Below are 26,090 nucleotides of genomic sequence, written 5' to 3'. Positions count from 1 at the left end.
GCCAACCACCCTGTTTTTGACTGTTCAATTGTTGGTAGATATAGCAGAATAGTGACTGCTGCCATCTTGGAAACTTTTTATTACTGTCATAGATTGAGCATGAATGTGTTTTAAATGAAATTTTTATGGACATTGTGAAATTATGTTTATTGTTTTTAAATGATGTGATCCACCCTGAGCCTGCTTGAAGGGAGGGCGGAATATAATGAAATAAATAAACAATTGCCTGCACAAGATCCATATTTTGATAAAAGGAAGGAATGGGAGAGCTGCACCTATAAACACGCACACAAATGCAGAGACAACTTGTTGACTTCAGGGACAAATGTTAGTGGCTGATTGTGAGGTGGACTATTGTTCGGACTCAGTATGAGGCAGCTCCTTCTGCCCTTGCAGATCAGTTAATGCTCTGGAACTTGTTTTGCCTTCACAGTGACTAATGGAAGCAGGTCGTTCTTGATCCTGTTTTCACAGAGGGGAGAAGAGGGAGTGACTTTTCCAAAGTGGTGGTGCTAAGATTGTGACGGTGGTCTTTGAACCTTCTGCCCCCTGGTGTGTGCTGGCTGTCATCAGACCGAACAGGGGTGTTGGCTCTTATCCGTGGTTGCTAGCTTAAAAGACTCTCAGCTATCTGTGGCCTGCATTTTTTGCTGGGTTCACAGTTGAGGGACTTGGAAATGTTAGTCACCAATCATCCCATCCACCCTTGTGACGTCCAGGTCTTCTGTGTCCATGTGTTTGCACTCAGGGGTTGAGTGGAAGAGGCGCAAAGGTTAAGTGGCTTTTGCAGAGCCTGCAGTAATTGTCAGAAGCAGAGATCAAAAGGAGGAGCTTCAGACTCCAGGCGCTGGAGTTTGTTTCTGTGCATCCCCCACAGCCTCCCCGGCTTGTAAAGTGCTTTTGAAGCTTGGAGAAAACACTGCTGGGTTGTTTGTGGCCCCAGAAGGTCTCCCGCTCTTTTATTCACAAGGTTCCGAATCCACTGCACAACATGATGTGATGGCAGCTCAACATTAGACCTCTTGTTTGGAGGTTGTCCGCTGTATGGAGATGAAAACGGTGTCTTTGGGTTAGAATAAGTCAGCAGGTTTTATTTGCCTGTCTGGAAGGTTTGCCAGTCAGGAGCGCAGGATGCTGAGTTAGTATAGGTTTGTGTGCAGAGGGATGAATCATTCTTTTTCCAGTGGGGACCACTAAATGTTTATTTACCCATGACAAACCTGCCCCAGCTGTGTAACACTGAGAAGGTGGTGCAGACAATCAACTGGTAGGGAGAACGGGCAGCTCTGAGGGAGGGGCGTGGTTAAAATGGTAGTCTCGCCATCTCCTTGTATTAATCCACTTGGCAGGTCCACAGAAATTTGACTACATGCCCACTCCATGTCTGATTATTATCCTTTATGTTGTGCTTTAGCAGGCACACCACAATTCATAAGTGAGGGTTTATGCAGGATTTTCAGGTGGGGCGTGTGTGCCGATTGGCAGCAGGGAGACATCGGTTGGCCTTCTGAGGTACATGATCCTTGTGTAAGAAAACGGTTGCATGTGAATTGTGCATTGGGAGGAGCAGGTTCCTGAATGCTGCTGTTTAGTTACAGAAATACTTACGCTGCGTTGCTTTCAAGAGCTGATGTATACGTGTTGCCTTGCACAGACATTGTCTTCATGTTAGAAAAATGTGTGAAATAACTAATAATTGCAAAGAAATTTAACAATACAAAAGTGTGCGCATGTATGAAATCTTCTGTGACCCATAGCTTAACTGTGAGTAGAAATGTGAAGGTCCTGAAAAAAACCTTGAAAAATTCAGGGGGAAACCGGGTTTTTTTAATGTGGCTTCAAAAGTTCCAGAAATTTTACATCTCTAACTGTAGGACCATCATGTATTTTATTTGCTTCATTTCATTACATTGTTCTCCTTTTCTCTGTTTTCTTTTTTTATCTTCACAACAGCCCTGTGAGATAAGTTAGGCTGAGAGAATAACTGGCCCAAGGTCACCCAATGAGTTACCATGGTGGAGTGGGGATTCCCCCCCCCCCAGAGAAAGTTTGCGTAGTATCAGCCCTCAACTTGAAGTCTGCTGTGGCCGTAGATATTTGTGACCTCTACAGGAACTCTCGTGAGACAGACACGTTTCATCAGCCGTCCCCATCCAGAGGCTTCTCATACAAATATCTAAATATTTGTTGCCGACACCAAAGAATTCTGAATATTTCTGCAGCTCTGTACAGAAATCACTTCCTCAGCTTGAATGATTTTTCCAGCCCTACCAAAGGCCACCATTTTGGCTTCTGTCCAAGGTCAAGGACTTTTTCCCAGAAGGCACCTGGTGTTTCCTTCTTGCTGTCGTAGGGTAGCATTCTATTCTTTTCATGAACACAAACAGCTAATTCTTGTGTGCTTCTATTACCTCTCAGACGTGCTCTGCCTCGCCTTTAACTGGGAGCCTTCCCCAAAGATTAAGGATGCCTTGACTCACATACACATTCTCTCTCTCTCTCTCTCTCTCTCACACACACACACACACATACACACCATCATTGTCACATTATGTAAAATGACAAAGTTGGTAACCTAGTTGAGCAAAGCACATTGCCAGGTTGTGACTGACCATTAGGAGCTGGACTAGCCATGTGTCTGTGTGGGACAGCTTTTGTTTGCTTTAAACAAAGCCTGTCTGAAAATAGCAGAGGTTGCTGTGCTGTCTTACTGCTTTAGATATCTTCCTTTTATCCGTAAAGGCCCAAGGCAGGTTACATTAGTTCCTTCTTTCATTCTGGGCCCTGCCAGCAACATTATATGGGTTAAGTTGAGATTTGGTGATTTACTGAAAACCACCCAGTGAGTCCTTCCTCTCTTGAACAGGACTCTTTCTTGAAGTAGAAATTAGGCATGCCTGAGACCACTGAACACACAAAGCTGTCTTATAGAGAGTAAAACCAGGGGGCTATGGAAGGAGAAAAGAATTCCCTCTTCTCACCCTTTCATAAGCATAGCTGTGCTGGTGGAAGAGGGAGAGGGGGCAACTTCACCCCCTGTTCTCTGCAGCCCTCTGATCCCTGTGGCTGTCCGTTCCTGTGGCACCCCACGGCCTTGGGATTCAACTTTTCAGAGGTCAGAGGGAAAAGCTGGGAGGAAGAGAAGCAGCCAAAATCCTTATCTGCCAATGTTATTTATTGATGGATTGCTGGATCTAACCCACTGACTCTCCCCCCCCCTACCCTTTTCAGTCCATGCTTTTAGGACCAAAGTAATTATGAGAATACGTCAAGGGACTAGAAGTTCTGTTTGTCCCACCTTTTCTGCTAGGAATGGGGGGGGGCATACATGATTTACCTCCCCCTCCCATTTTATCTTCTGAAGAATCCTGTCAGGTAGGTTAAGCAGCGTGAGAAAAGCAGGCCCAGGATAACCTGACGCACATCACGTTTGATGGGTTTTTCAGACTGGTTTACTTGACTCTTGCTTGACTCTTGACTGGGTTTTTAACACAGACTAAGATGGCACGATCTTGTTCAGTGTATGATACGTTGGATCTTAGTGATTCTGGTCTAGCAGCTGGAGGAATTGATGCAGGAAAAGTAAATACACCTATTTTTGTGTGCTGAGTAAACGCAGCCTGTATCTGCCTGTGTACACAAATGCCTTCTCCTGAGTCATCCGGTATATTTTTCTTCGGATTTGTCTTACGTTCCATGTTCTGAGCTGAATTCTTAGTCATCTAGGATTACCTTGCAGGGTGTGTAGAGTTTAAAAGGGGGGGGGGGAAGGAGCTTCCTTGCTTATTTAGCACCCGAACTGTTGCAAAGAGGAATTGGCCGCCACGTAATCTCTTCCTCAGAACCACACCTTGATCTGGAATCCAGCACTAGAGACCGTTTGTCCTGTTGCATGCTGAGTTCTGGGCTGCAACATCTTAGTTGAAGCCCTTTGTTGTGATGATGTCAGTGAGGATGTCATCCTTTTTTGGCTAGAGTTGTCAAACATTGTTCGTATTTCAGACAGATGGTCAACCTCACTCATGGAGAGCAGAGAAGTAGCTGGGATCAAGGCACTGCCGAGATGCCAAAGTGCTTGTTCTGGTCCTAGGGTTGGTGCTCCTTTAAATATAAATTGGTGCTGAATTAACATTTATTGGAGGATGGATTTCCTTTGGAAAGCTTGCTGCTGGTGCAGATAACATCGATGACCAGAACAAAGGGAGGGAACCACTAGTTCCTTCTGTGTCCTTGGGGGAAAGTGTGACTCAGTAGCAGACAGTCTGCTTTGCAAGGCTTTTCTTCTGGGAAAAGAGGTGGTGGAACTCAGTGGGTTGCCCTCGGAGAAAATGGTCACATGGCTGGTGGCCCCGCCCCCTGATCTCCAGACAGAGGGGAGTTGAGATTGCCCTCCGCACCAGTGGTGCGGAGGGCAATCTCAACTCCCCTCTGTCTGATCAGGGGGCGGGGCCACCAGCCATGTGACCATTTTCAAGAGGTTCCGGAACTCCGTTCCACCGCGTTCCAGCTGAAAAAAAGCCCTGCTGCTTTGCATGCATTAGGTCCCAGGTTCAATCCCCTGCATCTCCAGTTGAAAGGACCAGGTGTTGGAAGAAGAGGATTCAGTGCTTTCCCTTTTCTCAGGTTTCAGAGGGGGACAAACCAAAGAGTTAGAAAGATAGAGAGGTCAGGGCACTCTGTTTACTGTTTACTGCTCTGACTGTCCTTTGATATGTAGATTGCTATTCTCAGGATTTCCTCCTCCTGACTTCCTCCCTCTCACTTCTTCTCTTCCTGGCATTGTTCCAGGCAACATCTCTCTCCTCCTCCCTCCATCTTGGCAGCATGGATGCAGGACTTGTCCTAGCATCCATGTCCATCCTTAGACTAGATAGGTAGTTAGGATCTGTCGGTCCTCCTTTCCTGTCAGAGTATGGAATTCCTACAATAAAGAACTCTTATTTCTTTTCTAAATATAAAGAAAGTGTATGTTTTATTATTTTCTCTCCTGCACACATAGCAGCCAGTAGAACCAGCTCACAACCACCTATAATCACACTTCCTATGCCAAACGATAGACTCTGCTAATGGCCCAAGCATGAGATCCTTTAATTAGGTTTCTGGGGCCTACATAGAGATTTATTTATCACCAGGCAGCAGGTAATGTGAAAGACCTCAGCTAGAGACCCTGGAGAGCCACAGCCAGTCTGAATAGACAGACTGATGGTTTGACTCTGAAGAAGGCAGCTTGGTGTGTTCAGTTCACACAAGAGGGTACCAAATCATGTCTTCAGCTTGACTCCTCAGTTTCCAGCAACAGCCAGAGGAGCCAGTCCTCCAGTTTTTCTATTTTGGATTGATTTTCAAATCATCTGTTTATAGAACTAATTTTTTTTAGCCCCCTTCAGTGACCTAACAGAAAGGTGGCTTTCACAGTAGTCAACCAGTATGGCAAGAAAGGAGTTTTGAGTGGGGCTGTAGGGCATTTTGGTTACTCGTCTGTTTAGATCAATGTACTAAAAACATTGGGATCCATTTTTTAAAAGATGTTATCTCCTCTCATGTTGGGCAGCATATTCGACAGTTTTAAAAAATACTGTTTTTAATACAAGGTTTACTGTTAACGGAGCTGAGGGTAGGAGACGGCAAAAACAGGCAGGCTGCTGAGAGAACTGTGACTAGATCTTTCTGGTATTTTAATAATAATAAACAATATTGGAATTATATATTGCCCTTCAGGACAACTTAACACCCACTCAGAGTAGTTTACAAAGTATGTTATTATTGTCCCCACAACAATCACCCTGTGAGGTGGGTGGGGCTGAGAGAGCTGTGACTAATTCAAGGTCACCCAGCTGGCTTCATGCAGAGGAGTGGGGAATCAAACCTGGTTCTCCAGATTAGAGTCCTGCTGCTTTTAACCACTACACCAAACTGGCTCTTAAAAAGGCTGGTAGGTGCCATGTGAGTCCTGAGGCCAGATCAAGGTGTGGGAGGAAGAAGGGGGAGTTAACCCTTCTATCCCACATGTGATTTTGCCAGTCAGAATTGACTTGTGGGAGCAGCAGTGTTGGATCCAACCAACATCCTTTTTCATACAGTGTCCAAACAGAGGGGGGAGTGTCTAAATAAGAGATGATACAGTGGTGGCAGCCGGCCTTATTATTTTATTTATTTTTTTAGGCCCCACATTTTCCCCTTGGGGGTCTGAAGCCATTTACAAGCTTACGCTGACATTCTAATCCCCGCCCCATGTCACCTTGTTGCACCAGGTGTATGAGAAGCCTGGTGCGCAATACTGAATGTGCCCATTTTAGTGTGCTGTATGGTATGTATGCAGCCCTGTGTCATGGGATGGCTGTGTTTCAGTGGCACATTTTCTAGTCAGCCCCTGCAACATCTGGCATCCTCTGCTGCCATGTGGCACCAAAAGGGGGCACCATTGGCAGCAGATTGACAGCTTTGGAGGCGGGTTTCAGGATTTGCATACTGGTCCATATAGAAAGTTGCCACCTGCCCTGATCCATTCAGTGCTCCAGGATGTCGGCTTCTGTTTGTTTAAAACATATCCTACCTTTCCTGTTCAGCCCATGGTGACCAGGTTCCAGTTTATCTTTTGTTCTCTCCTCCCCAGCCTCCAAGGAAAAACTAAAATGTTTGAGGAGGTTTTTTTGTTGGTTGCCACATAAAGAAAAACTTGATACAGGCTTATAAAAATTGTGCATGCTTTTGAGAAAGTGGGTAGAAGGAATCCCCTCCCCTTCCCCTGTAATATTCAAACATGGGGACATGGGCTGAAATTGACCAGCTGTGGGTTTAGGAGACCTGAAAAGAAGCCCTTTTCATGGTGTGGAGTTGACTTGCAGAACTCATTGCTGCAGTATGTGTTGCTGGCCCCTACCTTAGATAGTCTTAAAAGAGGATTATACAAAGTCATTGGAGGAGTCAGAGCTGACAGACATGATGGTTAAAGGGTACCTTAGCTGTTGCTGGGTGGGGGGGCAAAAGACCAGGCAAGGGCTGCTCCATTTAACTGCTCACTGTTGGGAACTGGGTAGTGGTCTAGATGACCCCCGTTTTTGGTCCAGCAAGGCTCTTATGCGTGAACGTGGTTTATGTATCACAAATCCCTGCAGACTTAGGACTGTGCACTCTTTAGAAACAGTTTGCCAAGGGAAAAGGTTGAATTTTTCATCTGTATAAAGTGCAAGTTAAGCAAAATTGCTTGATTTAATCTGCTGAGTGTTTGTGCTGAGAGTATGTGAGGTGTGATTCCTGGGAATCTTTTCAGTGCTCCTTTGGAGATTTTGCTAGATGTTGCTCACAATCTTTCATCCTATTTTTGTACCCACAAGGGCTAGAAACTTGGCTTTTTGAAGTCCACATTGCCTGCAATCCGATGATTCTAACCTCAGTAGTTGCTTTTTTGTGTGTTTGTTTGAAAGAAAAGCCCATAGCCCAGAGCATCTTCTTTGAGGTAGGAATGGCGCCTGACATCTATGTGCTAGGAAGATAAGAGGCAGTTGTCACTGTCATAGTGCCAGTCCTGGGCCACGCATTCTGTCTTTTCAACAGAGTTTTGATGCTGCTGACCAGTTGTGGGAGGGGCCCCCAGGCACAGTTAAACCTGACTTACGTGCCCACGTTCCAGTCCTAGTTATTTTTCCTTGGGCCTGGGCCTCCTTTTCAAAGTCAGTAGCTCTGTGTTTTGCTTCACATCCAGTAGTTCTCATTTGGGGGAAAGCATATCTGACACAGTAGTTGGAAACCTAAGAAGTCTTATACAGTTGTGTGTTATGTGCCGTCAAGTCACCTCCGACCTATGGCGACCCTGTGAAGGAAAGACCTCCAAAACGTCCTATCATTAACAGACTTGCTCAGATCCTGCAAACTGGAGGATGTGGCTTCTTTTATTGAGTCCAGCCATCTTGTTTTAGTTCTTCCTCTTTTCCTATTGCCTTCTACTTTTCCTAGCATTATTGACTTTTCCAGAGAATCTTGTCTTCTCATGATGTGACCAAAGTACAATGGTCTTAGTTTTGTCATTTTATCTTCTAGGGAGAATTCAGGCTTGATTTGATCTAGTACCCACTTATTTGTCTTTTTGGCTGTCCATGGTATCCGCAAAACTCTCCTCCAGCACCACATTTCAAATGAATCAGTTTTCTTCCCGTCCGCTTTCTTCACTGTCCAACTTTCACATCCATACATAGTAATGGGGAATACCATAGTTTGGATTATCTTGATCTTGTTCTGACTCAGATTGCCAGAAGAGGGGTGCATTGTCTCCAGGTCTTTGGAAGAGAACAAAAAAAAACCCCCACCCACTAAACCCTTCCCTCTTTGCTTCAGGTTGGTGTCACACCAGAGAATCTGAACCGTATCTTCTTTTGTCTCAGAGCCAAGCTACAAGTGACGCCTGACACAGGTTGGACACTTGTCAGCTTCCCTCAAGTTTTGATGGGAAATGTAGGCGTCCTGGTCTTGCAGCTGTAATGGAGAGCCAAGCTGTAAAACCAGGATGCCTACATTTCCCATCAAAACTTGAGGGAAGCTGACAAGTGTCCAACCTGTGAAAGGCGTCACTTGTAGCTTGGCTCTCAGTCTCTTGCAGTGTCTTTCCTGACTTCTTTGGACTGGGGCTTTCAGTCATTGTGATCCATCATAGCTGTGATAAAGTTGGGGAGGGGGAAGGAATCATTTAGAAGCACATTGTAGAGACTTCCCGTTGGGGGTGGGGTTCCTGTTTCCAAAGGCATTTCCTTGCTCAACACATACATTTTTCAAGAGGATTTGCAACAGTTGTGCAAGTATGAAAAGCTTCTTAGATAGCCATAGCTAGAGGAGTACGGCCCATGTGCAAAGAATCAGATTTGCTCCCCTTCAGTCAAACACTGATTGCAACTAACCTCATCTTTTTTTGCACAGAACTTCCAGCACCTAGGAGTGTGTGCATTTGATCCTAGGCAGAATGCATGAGCCGAGGGGATTTTCCTCAAGGAAAAAAGTCTTTTAAAAGAAGAGACCAGTGTCCAAAGTACTCCTGAGTATGTGTGAATTCAACCACCTTCCTCATGGGACACTTTGGGATACTCTTCTCCGCCTTGCCAGTGAGTACAGGTAAACTGAAACTTTCCAGCTGTGCCTTGTATGATTCTGGCAACTGACCAAGACGGTAATATTCCGGGCAACCCTAGATGCCATTTAAGCCTTGAGGTTGTGAAATGCTAATGGAGGAGAACAGATCTAAGCCCATGCACCTATTCCATCTCTCTGATAATGTGTGTGTGTAGTGGTGGATCTGGAAGCTGAGATCGAGCAGAGAGTTGCGGGGGTATCAAAGCAGAAGGTGGAAAGTGTCAGATCCTACAAAATTGTGTTAAGTCAATTATACATGTACTTCTGCATTGTCGATATACGTCACACATGTTTAAAATCTGTTCTAGCTAATATGATGGACTGCCCAGATTCACTCAAAGCTTATAGATCGTTGAACAATTCTTTTCCCGAGGTAACCAAGATGGTGGCTAAGTTTCTCCATGCTGCTTTGAAGTGGCGTCAAAGGTTATCACAGAATTAAATTATGATTGCTTTTTCCTTTTATTGTGTCTGTATTTTAATAACTTGAATTGCTGATATATGCCAGTAAAGGCTAACTTGACTTAAAGTGCCAGATCCACAGCAGTATCAATCTTTGTTCTGCCCCAGCCTCTAGTTTTTAGCTTGCCTTAAGCTCTCAGTTGGGCTTAGTCTGGGCATTCAAGTGATCTCAGGTGTATTCTAAAGTAGCTTGAGCAGGGCTTTTTTTCAGCTGGAACGGGGTGGAATAGAGTTCCGGCACCTCTTGAAAATGGTCACATGGCTGGTGGCCCCGCCTCCTGAACTCCAGACAGAGGGGAGTTTAGATTGCCCTCCGCGCCATGTGGCACGGAGGGCAATCTAAACTCCCCTCTGTCTGGAGATCAGGGTGCGGGGCCACCGGCCATGTGACCATTTTCACCGAGGGCAATTTAAACTAAAAAACTCTCCCCTTGTACAAAGTGATGGCATTGCGCAGTCTTGGATGTGTGTGAGCACTTTGCGCATGCGCACGTGGTACCAGGAACACCACCTCCCACAGGGAGTTGCCTCCTGTGCTGGGCAACCCACTGAGTTCCTCCACCTCTTTTCCCAGAAAAAAAGCCCTGAGCTTGAGACAAGGAGAGGTCTGTTGGGTCCAAACTGCACATAATTGGAATTGCAGGCATGGGATCTGGCCCTAATTCTTACCAGTTTATTGTATAAATTATCCTGTTCTTTCCACATTGTTTTCTGCTTTTTGTAATTCCATTTTCTACATCGTTTGACATATTTTATTTAATTTATTAGATTTTTTTTGCCTGCCCTCCCTGCAAGCAGGCTCAGGGCAGGTCACAACATTCTCAAAATACAATAAGTTGAAGCAATAATACACACTAATAAGATAAACCATTTCAATACAAAGTTAAAACCACATGTCTAAAAGGCAGCGTATGATGTTTACCACAGGGCACCTCCCACTCAGTATCATGGGGGTGGGGCAGGTTGATAGCCAAAATATTTTGCACCTTTTCTCATTTGTAATCCTGGTTTTATTTCATTGCTTATTAGCTGTCTCATGCTATTGGATTGCATTGTTGAACAATGTGAAGTCTCAATGTAGTCTCAGACTACAATGTGTAGTCTTAGTGAGAAAGGCAGACTATAAATAAAGTAAGCAGGGCTCATTTCGAGGGGGAACACACAGGAACGCAGTTCCGGCAGTTCCCCAAAGAGGTCACATGTCAAGTGGCCCCGCCCACCTGACTCTCGGCCATTTGGGGCCCGTTTCAGCCTGGATTGGGCCTCTGATGGGTGGGATGGGGATCACTCTCCTGCTCAGCAGTGGCTCGATCCTGACCATTTTGGGCCCCTTTTCGGCCATTTTTAGCCCCTTTTTGCCATTTTGGGCCCAATTTGGGCCCTGAATGGCCAGGATTGGGTCCAAAACAGCCAGGATAGGTGCTGTCAAGGGTTGTGGCATATGCAAATAAGTTGTGCTAATGAGTTCCTCCAGCTCTTTTTCTACGAAGTGACCCCTGAAAGTAAGTAAATAAAGTAAGCACAGCTGTGAGGAGGGGAGGGTTACAAAGATGGAGGATTAATTTGCTCCCCCGGCATGCGTTGCTTCCCTAATCAAAAAGACCTGGTAGGGAAAAGGCAGTCCGAAATCCTTCCTGGGCCTGTGAAGAATTTTTTTTTTTTTTTGAAAATTTTTTTATTGGGTTAGAATCCATTATTTTTACATTTACATTCAATTTTCCCCAATTTTTTCATCTCTAACCCCCTCCCTTTCCCCCCCTTTTGTTGACTTCCAACAGCTTTCCGCCCCTTTGTCCCCTTTCCCTTACTTCTATTAGATTCCTCTATCTAAAACAAATATATATTCTCCGTTAATCTAAGCAGTACATCCTTAACTATTTTTAACATTCCATCTTAGATAAACAATTTATCCCCTTTTTCAATTTCAAATATTTCTATATATCATAGACCATGTAAATCATACATTCATTTAAATCAAACAATTTGACTTATTCTCTATATATTACTCATTCTATCTTTTTGTAGTAATTCTATATATCTCTCATCACGTTGTCAATCAATTTAACTCCTCTGTATCTTCAGACATTCAGTTTGGTGCATTTTACAAAACTTACCATAAAAAAAGGAAAATATTGTTAGTTAATCAATCATTATATTTAATCCTTATAGTTAATTATTTTCTATCTATATTCTGTTTGTTAACCTATATATATCTATATATATGTCAATCTATTAGTCTAACTGCTTATTAATCCACATTTATCTCTTCTCCCCCCGGTAAAGTCTCCCCCCTCTACTTCAGTACTTCAGTAGTTCTCAAACTGCCACAGTTTTCCTCCCACCTCCCATTTCTTCTCCAGGTATTGTTTCAGCTTCTCCCAGTCTGTGTTGAACTGCCCTGAGTCCAGATCTCTCAATTTTCTTGTCATCTTATCCATTTCAGCCATATACAGCAATTTGTAAATCCAATCTTCAATAGTTGGCACTTCTTGAACTTTCCATTTTTGCGCATACAAAAGTCTAGCTGCTGCTGTCATATAAAATATCAACGTCCTGTGTTGGGCTGGAATTCCCTCCATTCCCAAGTTCAGTAGCAGGAGTTCTGGGTTCTTATTAATTTGAAATTGTAAAATTTCACTCATTTCTCTTATTATTTCCCCCCAGTACTGCCTGGCTACCTCACACGACCACCACATATGATAGAGGGAGCCCTCATGCTTCTTACATTTCCAGCACTTATTAGAAGTATTCAAATTCCCTAGCGCAATCTTCTTTGGTGTCATGTACCAACGATAAATCATTTTGTAAATGTTCTCTTTAATATTAGTACATGTCGTTGTCTTCATTGTAGTTTTCCACAAGTATTCCCATGCCTCCATTGTTATTTCTTTATTAAAATTTATAGCCCATTTCACCATTTGTGTTTTAACTGTCTCATCCTCGGTATACCATTTCAACAGTACTTGGTATACCTTGGATATTCTTTTCTTATCTTCTTTAAGAAGGGTCTGCTCTAGTTCCGAATTCTCTGTTCGTATACCTCCCTTTACAGAGTCCGAATTATATAAATCTCTGATCTGTCTATACTGGAACCAGTCGTAGTTAGGTGATAGTTCCTCTTGCGTCTTAATTCTAAGTTTAAATGCTTCAGTTTTAGTTATTTCTTTGTACGTTAAACATTGTTGTTCATTATCAACAGCTCTCGGGTCTATCACCTCATACGGAACCACCCACAAGGGAGTTCCTTCTTGTAGATAAATTCTATACTTCTTCCAGATTATATATAGACTTCTCCGTACAAAATGATGCAGGAACATCGAGTTGACCTTTACTTTGTCATGCCATAGATATGCGTGCCATCCAAATATTTTTTTATATCCCTCTAGGGCTAGTAGTTTCTTGTTCTTTAATGTCATCCATTCTTTCAACCAAACTAGGCAGATTGCATCATGATAAAGTCTCAGATTGGGCAGTTGCATTCCGCCTCTTTCCTTTGCATCTTGTAAAACTTTCACTTTCACTCGAGGCTTCTTGCCTGCCCAAACAAAATCTGATATTTTCCTCTGCCATTTTTCAAATTGTTTAGAGTCTCTGATGATTGGTATTGTCTGTAGCAAAAACATTACTCTTGGTAACACATTCATCTTAACTGCTGCAATCCTACCCAACCATGACAAATTCAGCCTGTTCCATTTAATCAAGTCTCTCTCTGAGTCCATAGTTTTTCATAATTGTTTTTGAATAAATCTATGTTCTTTGCAGTTAATTCGACTCCCAAATATTTCACTTTACTTGTTACTTCACAGTCCGTTGTTTCCGTTAATAATTGTTGTTTCTGCTTAGTCATATTTTTACATAATATCTTTGACTTCTTTTTGTTGATATAAAAACCTGCCAAGTCTCCAAACTCCTTGATCTTATCTATCACTCTTGGCATGTTCTCCAATGGGTCTTCTACAATTAACATTATGTCATCCGCAAATGCTCTGACCTTATATGAATAGTCCTTTATTTTTATTCCACGAATTTCCTCATCTTGACGTATTTGTATCATCAGAATCTCCAATACTAAAATGAACAACAATGGAGACAACGGGCAACCTTGTCTTGTTCCTTTACTTATCGTCAATTTCTTGGTCAATTCATCATTCACCACAATTGCTGCAGTCTGGTCTCTGTAAATTTCCTTAATTGCTCTGATGAATCTTTCTCCCAATTGTAGCTTTTCCATAGTGGCAAACATAAAGTCCCAGTTTAAATTGTCAAACGCTTTTTCAGCGTCTACAAAGAAGAAACCAACCTCTTTGTCACAACGCTTATCATAATATTCAATAGCATTGATCACTGTCCTTAAATTGTCTCTTATTTGTCTGTCTGGCAAAAAGCCTGCTTGTTCCTCCTCTATAACTTCCGAGAGCCACCCCTTCAATCTCTCCGCCAATATCTTCGCAAAAATTTTATAGTCATTATTAAGTAGCGATATAGGTCTGTAATTTTTCACGTTAGTCAGGTCTTGGCCCTCTTTTGGGATCAATGATATGTTCGCTTCACTCCAAGTGTCTGGAATCCTTTGATCCCTTAAAACTCCATTCATCACCTCTTTTAGGAATGGTGCCAGTTCATTAGCCATTGTCTTATAAAATTTAGCCGTAAGTCCATCTGGCCCTGGCGCCTTTCCTAGATTTGCAGATTGTATTGCCTTATTTATTTCCTCGTCAGTTATTTCACTGTTCAACTTATTTCTCCAAGCTTCCGAGATTTCTGGAAGTTTAGTTTTCTCCAAATATGACGCTATTGATTCTTTATTTACTTCTTTCTTATTATACAGCTTAGCGTAGAATTTATAAAAGGCTCTACTAATGGTAGTCTGCTCCAAGTACGTTTTGTTATCTTCACAAATTTTATTTATTATTTTCTTTTCCCTTTTCTTCTTCAATTGCCATGCCAGGTACTTTCCAGGTTTATTAGCGCCCTCAAACGCTTTTTGATTCAGTCTTTTAAGATTCCACTCCAATTCTTTATTACTCACTGCTGTTAGCTGTTCTTGAAGTATTTTAATTTCCTGGTATACTTTCTTTTTCCCTGGTCTCTTTTTTAACTGTATTTCTTTGGCTTTTATTTTCTCCTCAATCTCTTGTCTTTTCTCCTCTTTCTTCTTTCTTGCTCTACCATTTAAATCCATTAGTATGCCCCTTACAACCGCCTTGTAAGCATCCCAAACTTTATTGGTTGGTACTTCTTTATTCACGTTGTATTGTATAAAAAACTTTGTCTCTCTTCTCAATGTTTCCATATTCTCTCTTTCCTGTAACAAGTCCTCATTTATTCTCCATGCTTTCCTTTTTCTCCTTTTTCCTAATTTCCACATAATTGGGTTGTGATCTGAGCCTACCATCGGCATTATTTCTACCTCCTTAGTCCATAACGCTAAGTCTTTTGAGGCCCAGATCATATCAATTCTTGATAATGTAGAATGCCTTGCAGAATAAAAAGTAAACTGTCTGCTTTTAGGATATTCTCTCCTCCATACATCTTCAAGAGTCTCTTGTTGAATCAACTCAAAAAAAAGCTTTGGTAATAGTCCTCTTTTCTTTTGTGCCGTTGTAGTCTTTTTATCTAATTCCAAGTCTGTCACTCCATTGAAGTCTCCAGCAAGAATTATCTGGTCATATGCAAAATCGTCTAAATACTTCCTCAAGTCCTCAAAGAAGCTTTCTTTTGCACCGTTAGGTGCATAAAGTCCGACTACCAACACTCTCTTTAAATTCCAAATACATTCCACTGCTACAAATCTAGCTTCCACATCTCTCATAACAAATTTTGGCTGTAGCTCCTCTTTTATGTACAGCACCACTCCTCTTTTTTTCTTGTTAGAGGCCGCTACAAATTCTTTGCCCAGTTTTCCAGATTTTAAATATTTTACATCCTGTTTTCTAATATGGGTCTCTTGCAAACAAACAATGTCACATTTTTGTTTTAGTAGCCAGTGAAAAATGTTTTTCCTCTTATTCGGTGAGTTTAGTCCATTTACATTCCAAGATAATACTTTACACTCCATACTCATAATCTTGTTGGTAAGTCTTTTTCATTGTCCTTAATAAATCGCTCCATCTCTCGCTCAGATCTGATGCGTTTTTTGGCCCCTCCAAACTCAAAGGACACTCCTTCTGGTAACTCCCATCTATACCTGATTTTCATGTCCTTCAAAATCTGAATTAGCACTTTGTATTTTTTCCGGTCTAATAACACTGATCTGGGCAGTTCCTTCATTATAATGATTGTCTTGCCATCAATCTCCAATGGATCTTGAAACTGTTTTGTCACAATCCTCTCTTTCATATTTCGTGTTGTAAACTGCACAATCACATCTCTTGGTAGTTTCCTCTGGGTTGCAATTCTCGAATTCACACGGTATGCCACATCTAGAATAGCCACAACTTCCTCCTCCTCCTTCCCCAGGTATTCAGCCAACACCTCAGTCATCTGTTCTTGCGCTGACTTTCCTTCCACTTCTGGCAAGCCACGAAAACGTAGCTGCTTCTCCATATGTTTAGTTTCTGCAACTGACATTCTCCCTTTCACCAATCTCATCTCTGTTTGTTGCGTGTCTGCTAAATTCTCCATCGCGTCTTCTACTGTTTTAACTCTCTGCTGCGTTCCTTGTAATTCACTTCGTATTGTTTCCATACCTTTTTTCACTTCTGACAGCTCCGATTTTACTGTCTGTGTAACCTCTTTAACCTCTTTAATCAGCTCCAATTTCGTGTCCTTAAGTTCTTTAATCATATCTAAAAGTTTTTTGTCCAGGTTTTTATCCAGGTTTTCTATTGCCGATTGCCACTCTTTTTTTGACATCGTGGGGCTTGCTTTGGCTCGCTCCCACGAATCCGCTCTCTTCCTTAACTCCGTGGCGTAAAATTTAACGTTTTTCTATTTTAAATGTCCCAATCTTCTTACCAAAATTAAATTTTAAAGAGTCCAAAATGTCGGGCGTCTTTTCTCTATGGTTTCTCTATGATTTTGTAATCCAAGATGGCCTACTTCCTTTTCCGCTGAAGCCGCGACCCTTCCCCTTTCAAAGATGGCGATTCCCTTCTTCCTGCCCTCCAGCAAGGGCCGCTTCTCTCCAGCCGCTCTATTGTTATTACGCACTTCCTGTCTCCCGTCTTCCCACAGCAGATCTCGCGATGGTGTCTTTTTCTCACAGCTCCAAAGCCACAGGTATTCAAAACAATAGTCCGATTTCTTTAATAACTTCTTTAAACTTAGTCTCTTTTCAAATAAAATTCCTGCCGAGTCTTCCCCTCCTTTTCACTAGTCTGTTGCAGTTTAAAAATCTACTTTTTTTCCTCTCTGTTTTTATCAATCCGTCCCGTATCAGAAGATAATGATCTTTACCTTCTCTTCACTTTTCTCGGGTTGTAATCGCTGTTTCGATTTTAAGTTCTCCTCTCAGCTTCTTCCCCCAATCGAAGCTTGGGTATGTAGGTCTTATGTCAGCCGAATTGGCCCCAAAACTGCCGCAGAGATTGTAGCCGACCCGTCGCAAGGTGGGACCTCAAGGATCGGGAGGGGACCCGTTGTGTAGAGCCCCCCCTCGTCCGAGATCTAGCTCACCCTAGGGTCTTGAGCGTTCTTTGCCTGCTCCCCGCCTGAGAGCAGTCGGCCGCGGGCTATTTTCACCCCACCGGCCGGTTAAAACGGCAGTCCGGTCAGCTCCGCAAATGGAGCTGCGTTAGACCTCCATGAATCCCAAACCGGAAGTCCCTGGGCCTGTGAAGAATTAAGCCTGTCCCCCCAGAGTGCTGTGGCCCTGATCCAAATGGTGTGGTGATGTTCTCAGCTGCTTTTAAAGAACAAATGTATGCTTTGGCCTCTAGTGTCCTAACCTGGGGCCGTGTTATGTGTAAAAGGAAGCTCGGCATCATAAGGTGCAGCGGCAAACACAGCCGTAATCTTCGTTTAACATTTTTTGCAGGGGAAACCTGAAATGCTTATCTAGTACTTATTTCTGGCTCATGCTGCTGGAAGTGTTTGGAGTAGCTTTAACATATTGTTAGCAGTGACTTTAGTTGTTGTTGTTGTCCATGATAAATTATGCCACTCTTTAACGATAAGGGATCAACAAGTGGAAACAAATTGATATACGGGAGAGCCAGGGGAGGTATGAGCTGCCGATGGATGCAGAATTGTATTTGCTAGTGTGTGAAAAACCCAATGCTCATTTTCTATAATAAGGGATATCCTGGGTGGAGTAGTGACTTACGGGGAGAAGCGTGATCTCCCGTCACAACATGTGTCTTTTTGGCCCTTAACAGTGAGGACTGAGCCAAGAGTTGGTGGGCCTCCATTTTCTCCCAGCCCCTCAAGAAGGCTGCTCTGCTGATCATAACATGGAGGGACTGGAGGCTCTAGAGCTGGCCTTGTGGGATTTGGTGTGCAAACGTGTTGCTTCGAAGCTGCTGCTATGGGATATGCAGCTGCCTGCAGAAAATAGAACCTTTAAGGGTGGTGAAGTGAGAGGCAAACAGACCTGACCTGTGAGGTCCCAGACAGGAGGAAGTTCTGTTGGTTGTTTTGAAAGAGCTTCCGCACATTTAATGAGACGTCTTTTAAAAAATCAAAACCTGAGTGGCTTGTGTGCCTATCCGTTGAGGTGTATTTCTTTGCCCAGCTGTGCATCTTTTATATCCCCCTCCCGCTGCCCCCAGAAGTAACAGTTCTTGGACAACCTGCCATTTATTTGTAGATCATGACATTGGGTGGTATATGCAGACAAGATTTTGTTGGGAGGTAAGCTCATTCAGTACTACGGACTATATGGCGGAAAGGGCTGGGTATGGTCTTGCAGTGTATCTTCCACTGTATTTGGATCCTGTCCTTGAGAGAAGAGCAGACATGCTGATGGACCTGGAGATGATTTCAAATAAAACTTGGCTGGTTGCGTTCAGAGGATGTGATTTGGAGCATAGAAATGAAGCAATCATCAGCCATTTTTTACAGAAGTATCTGTTGTAGAATTGTGCCTGTTTTTCATGGTACACAGCTTCATGGGACATAAAAACGTCTCGCATCTGTCTTTTTGAGCCAGGGATCATAAATTGCATCACAACACCTGTTTACCTGGGGCAGTCTCACTAATACCTACAGACGCAGTGACTTCAGATGCATGAATTATTCAGGATTTATTTATTCATTTAAAACATTTATATGCTGCTTTTCTGCTCACTTAGGGCCATTAAGGAAGCAAACAATTAAAAGAGATTTAAAACCAACCATTAAAACAATGTGTATTTATAAAACTGGCAATTAAAAAGGAGGAGGGGGTCAGTAATTCTTCAGTTGCTGGCAGAAGACAGTGATCAAGAGGGACAGACAAATCTCCCGGGGGTTTTTGGTGTCTACTAGGGTGGAATTGATTTAAATCAAATTGATTTAAGTCACTAGTGAAATACTCAATTTAAATCATGGTTTTCTGCATGAAGTCTCATTCTTGCAGGTTGTTATAACCTTAATATTTGCAAGCCAGATGGTTTCATTTTTAGAACAATAATTTTCTCAGGTTAGTTTTACAGTTGTATCAGGAACCTAATTATTGTTTGGTTATTTACCATTTGGAAAAGGATAATTTATGAAATCATTGTGAGGTGAACTATCTTCAGTTTAATAGGTTAATCATTCATATTTGGACAACTTTTCTGCCGTACTTTATTGGGAGAAGAAAAATTAATCATTAACAATAACAATAACCATTTACACTCTTTTATTTAATTAAAACAGTAACATCATATATCATGTGTGTTCTTGTATTTGTTTACACAGCCATGTTTGTTAACTAACATGGTTAAACAAAAATATTCCCAGTCTGGGTTTCTTTTGCAGCTATGGCTCCCAGTCCCCTGGTGGGGATGGGGGATCCCCCACATGCAGCCTCCATGCACCTGGCTAGGGGGGAAGCTGCAGGGGACAGGTCCAAGAGGGAAAATGCCGCCTGGGCAAGATCGCAGTGGGTGTGCTTCCAGCAGAATGCAACGATGTCACTTCCAGGAGTGACATCATCAGGGCTTTTTTTCTGGGAAAAGAGGTGGTGGAACTCAGTGGTGGAACTCAGGACTGCGCAATGACGTCACTTTGGGTTAGCTGGAACAAGGGGGGAGTTTTTTAAAGTTTAAATCGCCCTCGGCAAAACTGGTCAAGAGGTGCCGGAACTCCGTTCCACCGCGTTCCCGCTGAAAAAAAGCCCTGGACATCATTGAGCTGTCTACAGGAATGTTCTTAAAGAATTGGCCCTATGTAAAGTGCAGGAGCATTCCTGAGGCCAGCACAGTGGCATCAATCCCATCATTGCATTGATGCTGGGAACGTGCACGTGCTTTGCGCATGCACAAAGTTCTTAAAAATGGTGAGTAGTACCAGGTCCCCCGCCCTGCTGGGAGGGTAAGGTGACCTGGCAACCTGCTGCTGTTAAAGGTTTTCTCTTCAGGGGAGAGAATAATATAATAAATCTCAGGCTATGCTCACAAAGATTTCAAGATTTCTGGAGTATACTGCTCAAAAAGTTTCACTTTTGTTTGTACTGCTTGCCCCTCCCACCTCCCACTTAGCTCTTAACATCTTCTCCTTATCCAGATCTCTTCCACCCAAAATAATCTTCTATTCATTGAACTTGAAACTTAGCACTAAGAGGTAAGGGGTCGATTCTGTGTATGTTGATATGCAGAGGAATTCTTTGAACTTGATTCTTTGAGAAACAGTGTGATGTATTGGTTAGAGAGTCAAATTGGAACTGGAGTGACCCAGGTTCGAATCTTGACTCTGTCATGGAGCTCATTGCATGGTCTTGGGCCAGTCACAGGTTCTCAGCCTCATAGTGTCTTTGAGAGGATCAGAGGTTGGAACACTGGTGTTGTCTTGAGCTTGATAAGACATATAGTTCTAGTCTTGTCTTTCCAAATTATACCCATAAATATTAGATTGTTTGCATGTCACCTCACCCCCCCAGCTTACAGCTCCAATGTTAATTAGTAATGTCCAGGGGTTTTTTTCAGCAGGAATACGGTGGAACGGAGTTCTGGAACCTCTTGAAAATGGTCACATGGCTGGTGGCCCCACCCCCTGATCTCCAGACAGAGGGGAGTTTAGATGGCCCTCCGCACTGAAGCGGCGCGGAGGGCCATCTCAACTCCCCTCTGTCTGGAGATCAGGGGACGGGGCCACCAGCCATGTGACCATTTTCTCCGAGGGCAACCCACTGAGTTCCACCACCTCTTTTCCCAGAAAAAAGCCCTGGTGATGTCTGGTACATTCATAGCAGTGGCTGAAAAGTATGGAGTATTACGTCTCCTGGAAAGGTTTTGTTAATTTTTTTCCTTTGTGTCATCCCAAATATTCTTAACAAACATTCTTAATTTGATAGAACTCCCAGAAAACTGGACAGATACCAGGGAAACCCTTCTGGAGGGCATGCTCTTCAACCTGAAATACCTAGGCATGACGCTGGTCGAACAACCCAAAGGAGAAGAATTGTCGGCTGCTGCTGTGAAAAGAATTGTTGCAACGGTGAGCACCATGATCTGATTTCGGTGGTAGTTCCTGGCTTCCTATGGAAAAAATGTCCTCTTTTGTCCCTGGCTTGAGCCCCCCATTGCTGCTGTAAGGTCCACAGGTAGACCAACTCTTGCAACCTCCATAGCTCTGCCGTAGAAATCCAGAGCAGCGCTGTGAAAGCCGAACATGTGGATCAATCTCAGGCAGTGTTGAAAATTGTGGGCAGAACAGGAAACGTGAGTGATGTTCACTTCCTCTTTTCATTTTGCTTGGTCCTGTCCCTAAAGGAGGTTTGTTAATCGTTTGAGGGAGAAGATTGCCTTGCTCAAGAGGCGTTGCATCAATGTCAGCCAGCGTGACTGACTTTTGCAGCGTATGCAGAAGGGATATCCCCGGAGATCTTTCTGCCCGATTGGAAGCCATATGGAAACTCCTATTCTGAAAGCTTAAACCTATCACATTTTAATCCACTTGTTCCTCTAAGCAGCTATGGGTGGCATACGTGATTCCCCCTTCCTTTGTTTTACCCTCGCAGCAGTTCTGTTTGGTAGTAGTAGATCATTCTAAGAGAGCTTGATTGGCTCAAAGTCTCCCTCTGAAATATTTCGGGGAGCTTGGTCTCGCTGAGTCCTCTGGGACTTGCTATCTGATAAATGTATTCAGTATAGCAGCCTTAAAGTCCAGTAGTTACTCTTCAAAGGTATCCATCAGGATTAAGACTAGGTACTCAGCTGATTGAAGAACTTTTAGCAGATTTAAATAAATGTGCTTCTTACCAAATCTTTAGTATAGGTGTGTGTGTTTAAACATTATATGCAGTTTAATAAACGAAGGTTACCATTTGCTATTAGTAAAGAGTCCAGAAGCACCTTTCAGACGAACCAACTTTACTGTGACATGAGCTTTCTTTTGGTATAAGAATTTTTTATTGGATGGGTCATTATATCAATTCACACATACAACACATTATTTTATCTCCCCCATATAATAATATCCCCCCCTTTCCCCCCCTTTTCCGTTGACTTCCGACAGTTTTCCATTCCCTTCATCTAATTAACTTTACTACCTCTTAATATATAATCCTTAACCATCCTAAACCCTATATAACATAGTTATCCAATAACATATAATATATTCTAACAATATGTATCATATATTTAATACTATATAATATCCAGTATATTCTAGCAATGAATCATATATTCTATTACTCAACATATACACTCTCTATAATAACATACTCTATAATAGTATAACCTATAATATTCCATATCCAAAATAATATATATCTACTATACCATATCTATAACATTCAAATTTATTGTTATTTTCAGTATTACTTTAAGATATATTGTCTCATTTTTTCCTCTTATAACTTAAATTAGGCATTTAATATAGTGTCGATGTATTGTCAAAGGCTTTCACAGCTGGAGACCGATGGTTGTTGTGGGTTTTCCGGGCTGTATTGCCGTGGTCTTGGCATTGTAGTTCCTGACGTTTCACCAGCAGCTGTGGCTGGCATCTTCAGAGGTGTACACCAAAAGACTTTTGGTGCTACACCTTTTGGTCTTTTGGTGCTACACCTCTGAAGATGCCAGCCACAGCTGCTGGCGAAACGTCAGGAACTACAATGCCAAGACCACGGCAATACAGCCCGGAAAACCCACAACAACCATTAATATAGTGTCCTACAATATACCATAATCTGGTGTATATCCTATAAATCTTGTCTTATTATGACCTAATGTATTATAGCAAAATACATCACTATAGCCTGGTATATTATCACAAACTATATTATCCTTTTCCAATATAATGTTAAAATTTCTATCTCTATATTCAGTTAAAGTAACAGAGCACTACCCTCCCCTTAAAAAGTATCCAAAGACCATACTTTCCCTTTAATGTCCCACTTTTTTTCTGTATAATTCTTAAATTTCTCCCAGCTTCTTATATATTCTTCCACAACTTCTTCTCGTAGTTTCCTCGTAAGTTTGTCCATTTCTGCCAGATTCAATGTTTTCAAGATCCAATCTTCCACTGATGGTATTGTGGCATGAGCTTTCGAGAACCATAGCTTTCTTTGTCAGATGCATGCATATTTTGCAACTACAGACTTACACGGCTAACTCCTCTGGATCATTTGCTATTAGAAAGGGTAGCTTAATAATCTTTGATTAACCTCTCAGTTAATACCTGCAGTAGGACTGAGTTGTTCTCTTCACAACCACAATTTGGCTGCTGTATTGGTACCATTTTTAGGGGGGCAGGGGGGGCAGGGAATGTTTCCTTTATTGGGAAACATTTTTAAAGGGAAAAAAATTATTTCCTCTTTCTGGAAGCAGTGAAATTATCACATGACCAGTGAGATTTATTCTGTGTTAGTTTCAGATTTTCTTGGTAGTACAGGGGAAAAAATTGAAAAAAGGAGAGGTCCAATGAAACAGCCAGTTGGTGTTGTGAATGCTAGGAGACTTGTACAGAACAAGACCAAGCTTTGACCCTTCCAAAGAAAAGCACCTTTTTGTCAAATGCATTTGCCCGTCTCAAGTTTGTCTTGCAGCTCTAATTAAAACTGTAACCTTGTTTCTCTGCTGAAATTATTTTTTTATATTTTATTGATTTTTTTTGGCTACCCTGTTTATAGAGAGGCTGGTATAGCCCCACCTCATCATTGAGGTTAAAGTCCTGATAATTTAAAACTTACCTGTCCTTTTTCAAAATAGAACAGTCAACCAGACTACCATCAGCTGGGTGTGCAGTGACGTTGTTTTTAGGCTTTTTGATTTGAATGTTTAATCTTGAAGAAGAGTGCTGTGTAATTTGAAAGATCGCTTCCAGTATTGTATTTATGGCCCATTTTCTACCTTTCACCCTCTTAATTGCCACCCAGATATGCTCTGTAAGTCATGACAAGAGCACTGAAAAAAACATTCACTCCAGTAACATAAAAGTCCCATTAAGAAATCAGTTCATAAAATGGAACACACTGCATAAAATACATGCTGCTTCTGCTATTATAGGAAATTAGGAAACATAAAATGATCATGATATAGGTTTCTAAACACTTGCTTGAATCAAAGAACATTTGCATCTGCTAAAATTCCATAGGGTTACATTTCAAGGGAGACAGGCGGCAAACAGCAAAAAGGTAGGCCGCCGGTCTTCACCAAGCTCACTGTGTTTGAAAGCCCTTCTGGTGATCAGAGCAGTCCAGATAGCTAAAGAGAGGGGGCTTTAAAATTGTTAGCTCAATAACATTTTTGTGAGTTTTCTTTTCTTTTGTTTTTGTTTCACTTTGCAGGGGTTATGTGCCTTTAAGTCACTTCCAACTTACGGCAACCCTATGAATGAATGACCTCCAGAACTTCCTATCATTGATAGCCTTGCCCAGATCTTGCAAACTGAAGGCTGTGGTTTCCTTTATTTCCTTTACTTCCTCCATCTCATGTTTGGTCTTCCTCTTTCCTACTGCGGCTTTTCAAATACGCACGCTGCTCTATCATGAATTGGAATTTTGTTTTATTTGCCTCTGGTTTCAAAACCTTTACTATTTTACCCCCATGCAAACTTAGCCTGTCATCATGATGAGGACTAGGAACATTTCTCTGGAATGGTAGGAGGAAGGTGAGATTTTTCAGAATGCAGGGCCATACAAATGAGTGTCTGCATACTACCTGCTCCTGTGCTTAAATTCAGTGCTGGAACTTCCCCAAGGTCTGTTGGTGCCTATGAAGTAAAATGATCCTGCTTTTGCAAAGCAAAAGGCCCTGGGTTCTAGACTGGAGGATATCACTTGCAGTCAAGGTCAATACTATTACTACTTAATAATAACAACAACATTTGATTTATATACCATCCTTTAGGACAACTTAACACCCACTCAGAGCGGTTTACAAAGTATGTTATTATTATCCTCACAACAATCACCCTGTGAGGTAAGTGGGGCTGAGAGAGCTCTGAGAGAGCTGTGACTGACCCAGGGTCACCCAGCTGGCTTCAAGTGGAAGAGTGAGGAATCAAACCTGGTTCTCAAGATTAGAGTCCTGCCGCTTTTAACCACTACACCAAACTGGCTCTCAGGGCCAAGCTACAAGTGACAAATGACACAGGTTGGACACTTGTCAGCTTCCCTCAAGTTTTGATGGGAAATGTAGGCATCCTGGTCTTGCAGCTTGGCTCTCCGACTGCTGTCCAATGGACTTTCCAACTGTCCCTTGTCCAACATTCCGCCAAGCTGCCTACATTTCCCATCAAAACTTGAGGGAAGCTGACAAGTGTCCAACCTGTGTTACTCATCACTTGTTATTCGTCACTATTCTGAAATAGCTCTCTTCAACAAATGTGTTGGCCTCCTTCTTCTCATCTGCTCTTCTGGTATGGTCAGGAAAGGTCCTGTCAGAAGGAAGGGAATAAAATACTCTGGTTTTTTTTTTCAAATTTATGATTTTTATTCAGTATTTTTAAATTACAAATACAACTCTTAAGCAGTTTAACAATGAACTAATAGACATTCATAGTAACAAAATTTGTAACTGAAGTGACGCAGGAGATTACATTTAAGCAACTCAATTTAAAAAGTCTTTACATATCTCACATATATGTTTACTCCATACATGTTTACTCCAACGTGAGATTTGGAATCATTAAATTTTATTTTTACTATCTCATCAATAGGATGATAAATAATAATATTCCCTATTTGGCATTGCAAGTTTCATTGAGTCATTATCTGACAGAAATTCTAAGACTGGAAACCATTGTTCTAAAAATTGTGCTTTATAGTATTCAGATTTCAGAATGGACGACATGATGTTAAATACTCTGTTTGAGAAACCTGACATTTCACCTGGGGAGAGCTTTCCAAAATGTCCCTTCTTCATAGGAATAAGGAGACATCTCTGTTAACAGCTGCTATAACTTTTTTAAAAATAGTGCCCCTCAATCCAGTCTTTCTACACGAT

The 26,090-nt window shown here is 42.2% G+C and overlaps 1 protein-coding gene across 2 annotated transcripts in view; it reads left to right on the top strand.

Moving 5' to 3' along the window:
• The window catches only part of LDLRAP1 (low density lipoprotein receptor adaptor protein 1), an 86,433-nt gene that overhangs the window by 16,770 nt on the left and 43,573 nt on the right, over nucleotides 1–26,090 (top strand). For both annotated transcript variants that reach the window (XM_054999625.1, XM_054999626.1), the window contains exon 2: nucleotides 20,996–21,138. In XM_054999625.1, coding sequence (XP_054855600.1) covers nucleotides 20,996–21,138 — 143 coding nt within the window. The remainder of the gene's footprint in view (nucleotides 1–20,995; nucleotides 21,139–26,090) is intronic.

Source organism: Eublepharis macularius, chromosome 15 (assembly GCF_028583425.1).
Source record: "Eublepharis macularius isolate TG4126 chromosome 15, MPM_Emac_v1.0, whole genome shotgun sequence".
NCBI lineage: Eukaryota > Metazoa > Chordata > Lepidosauria > Squamata > Eublepharidae > Eublepharis > Eublepharis macularius.
The sequence above is the reverse complement of the archived record's forward strand: the minus strand, read 5'-3'. Positions and strand labels throughout refer to the sequence as shown.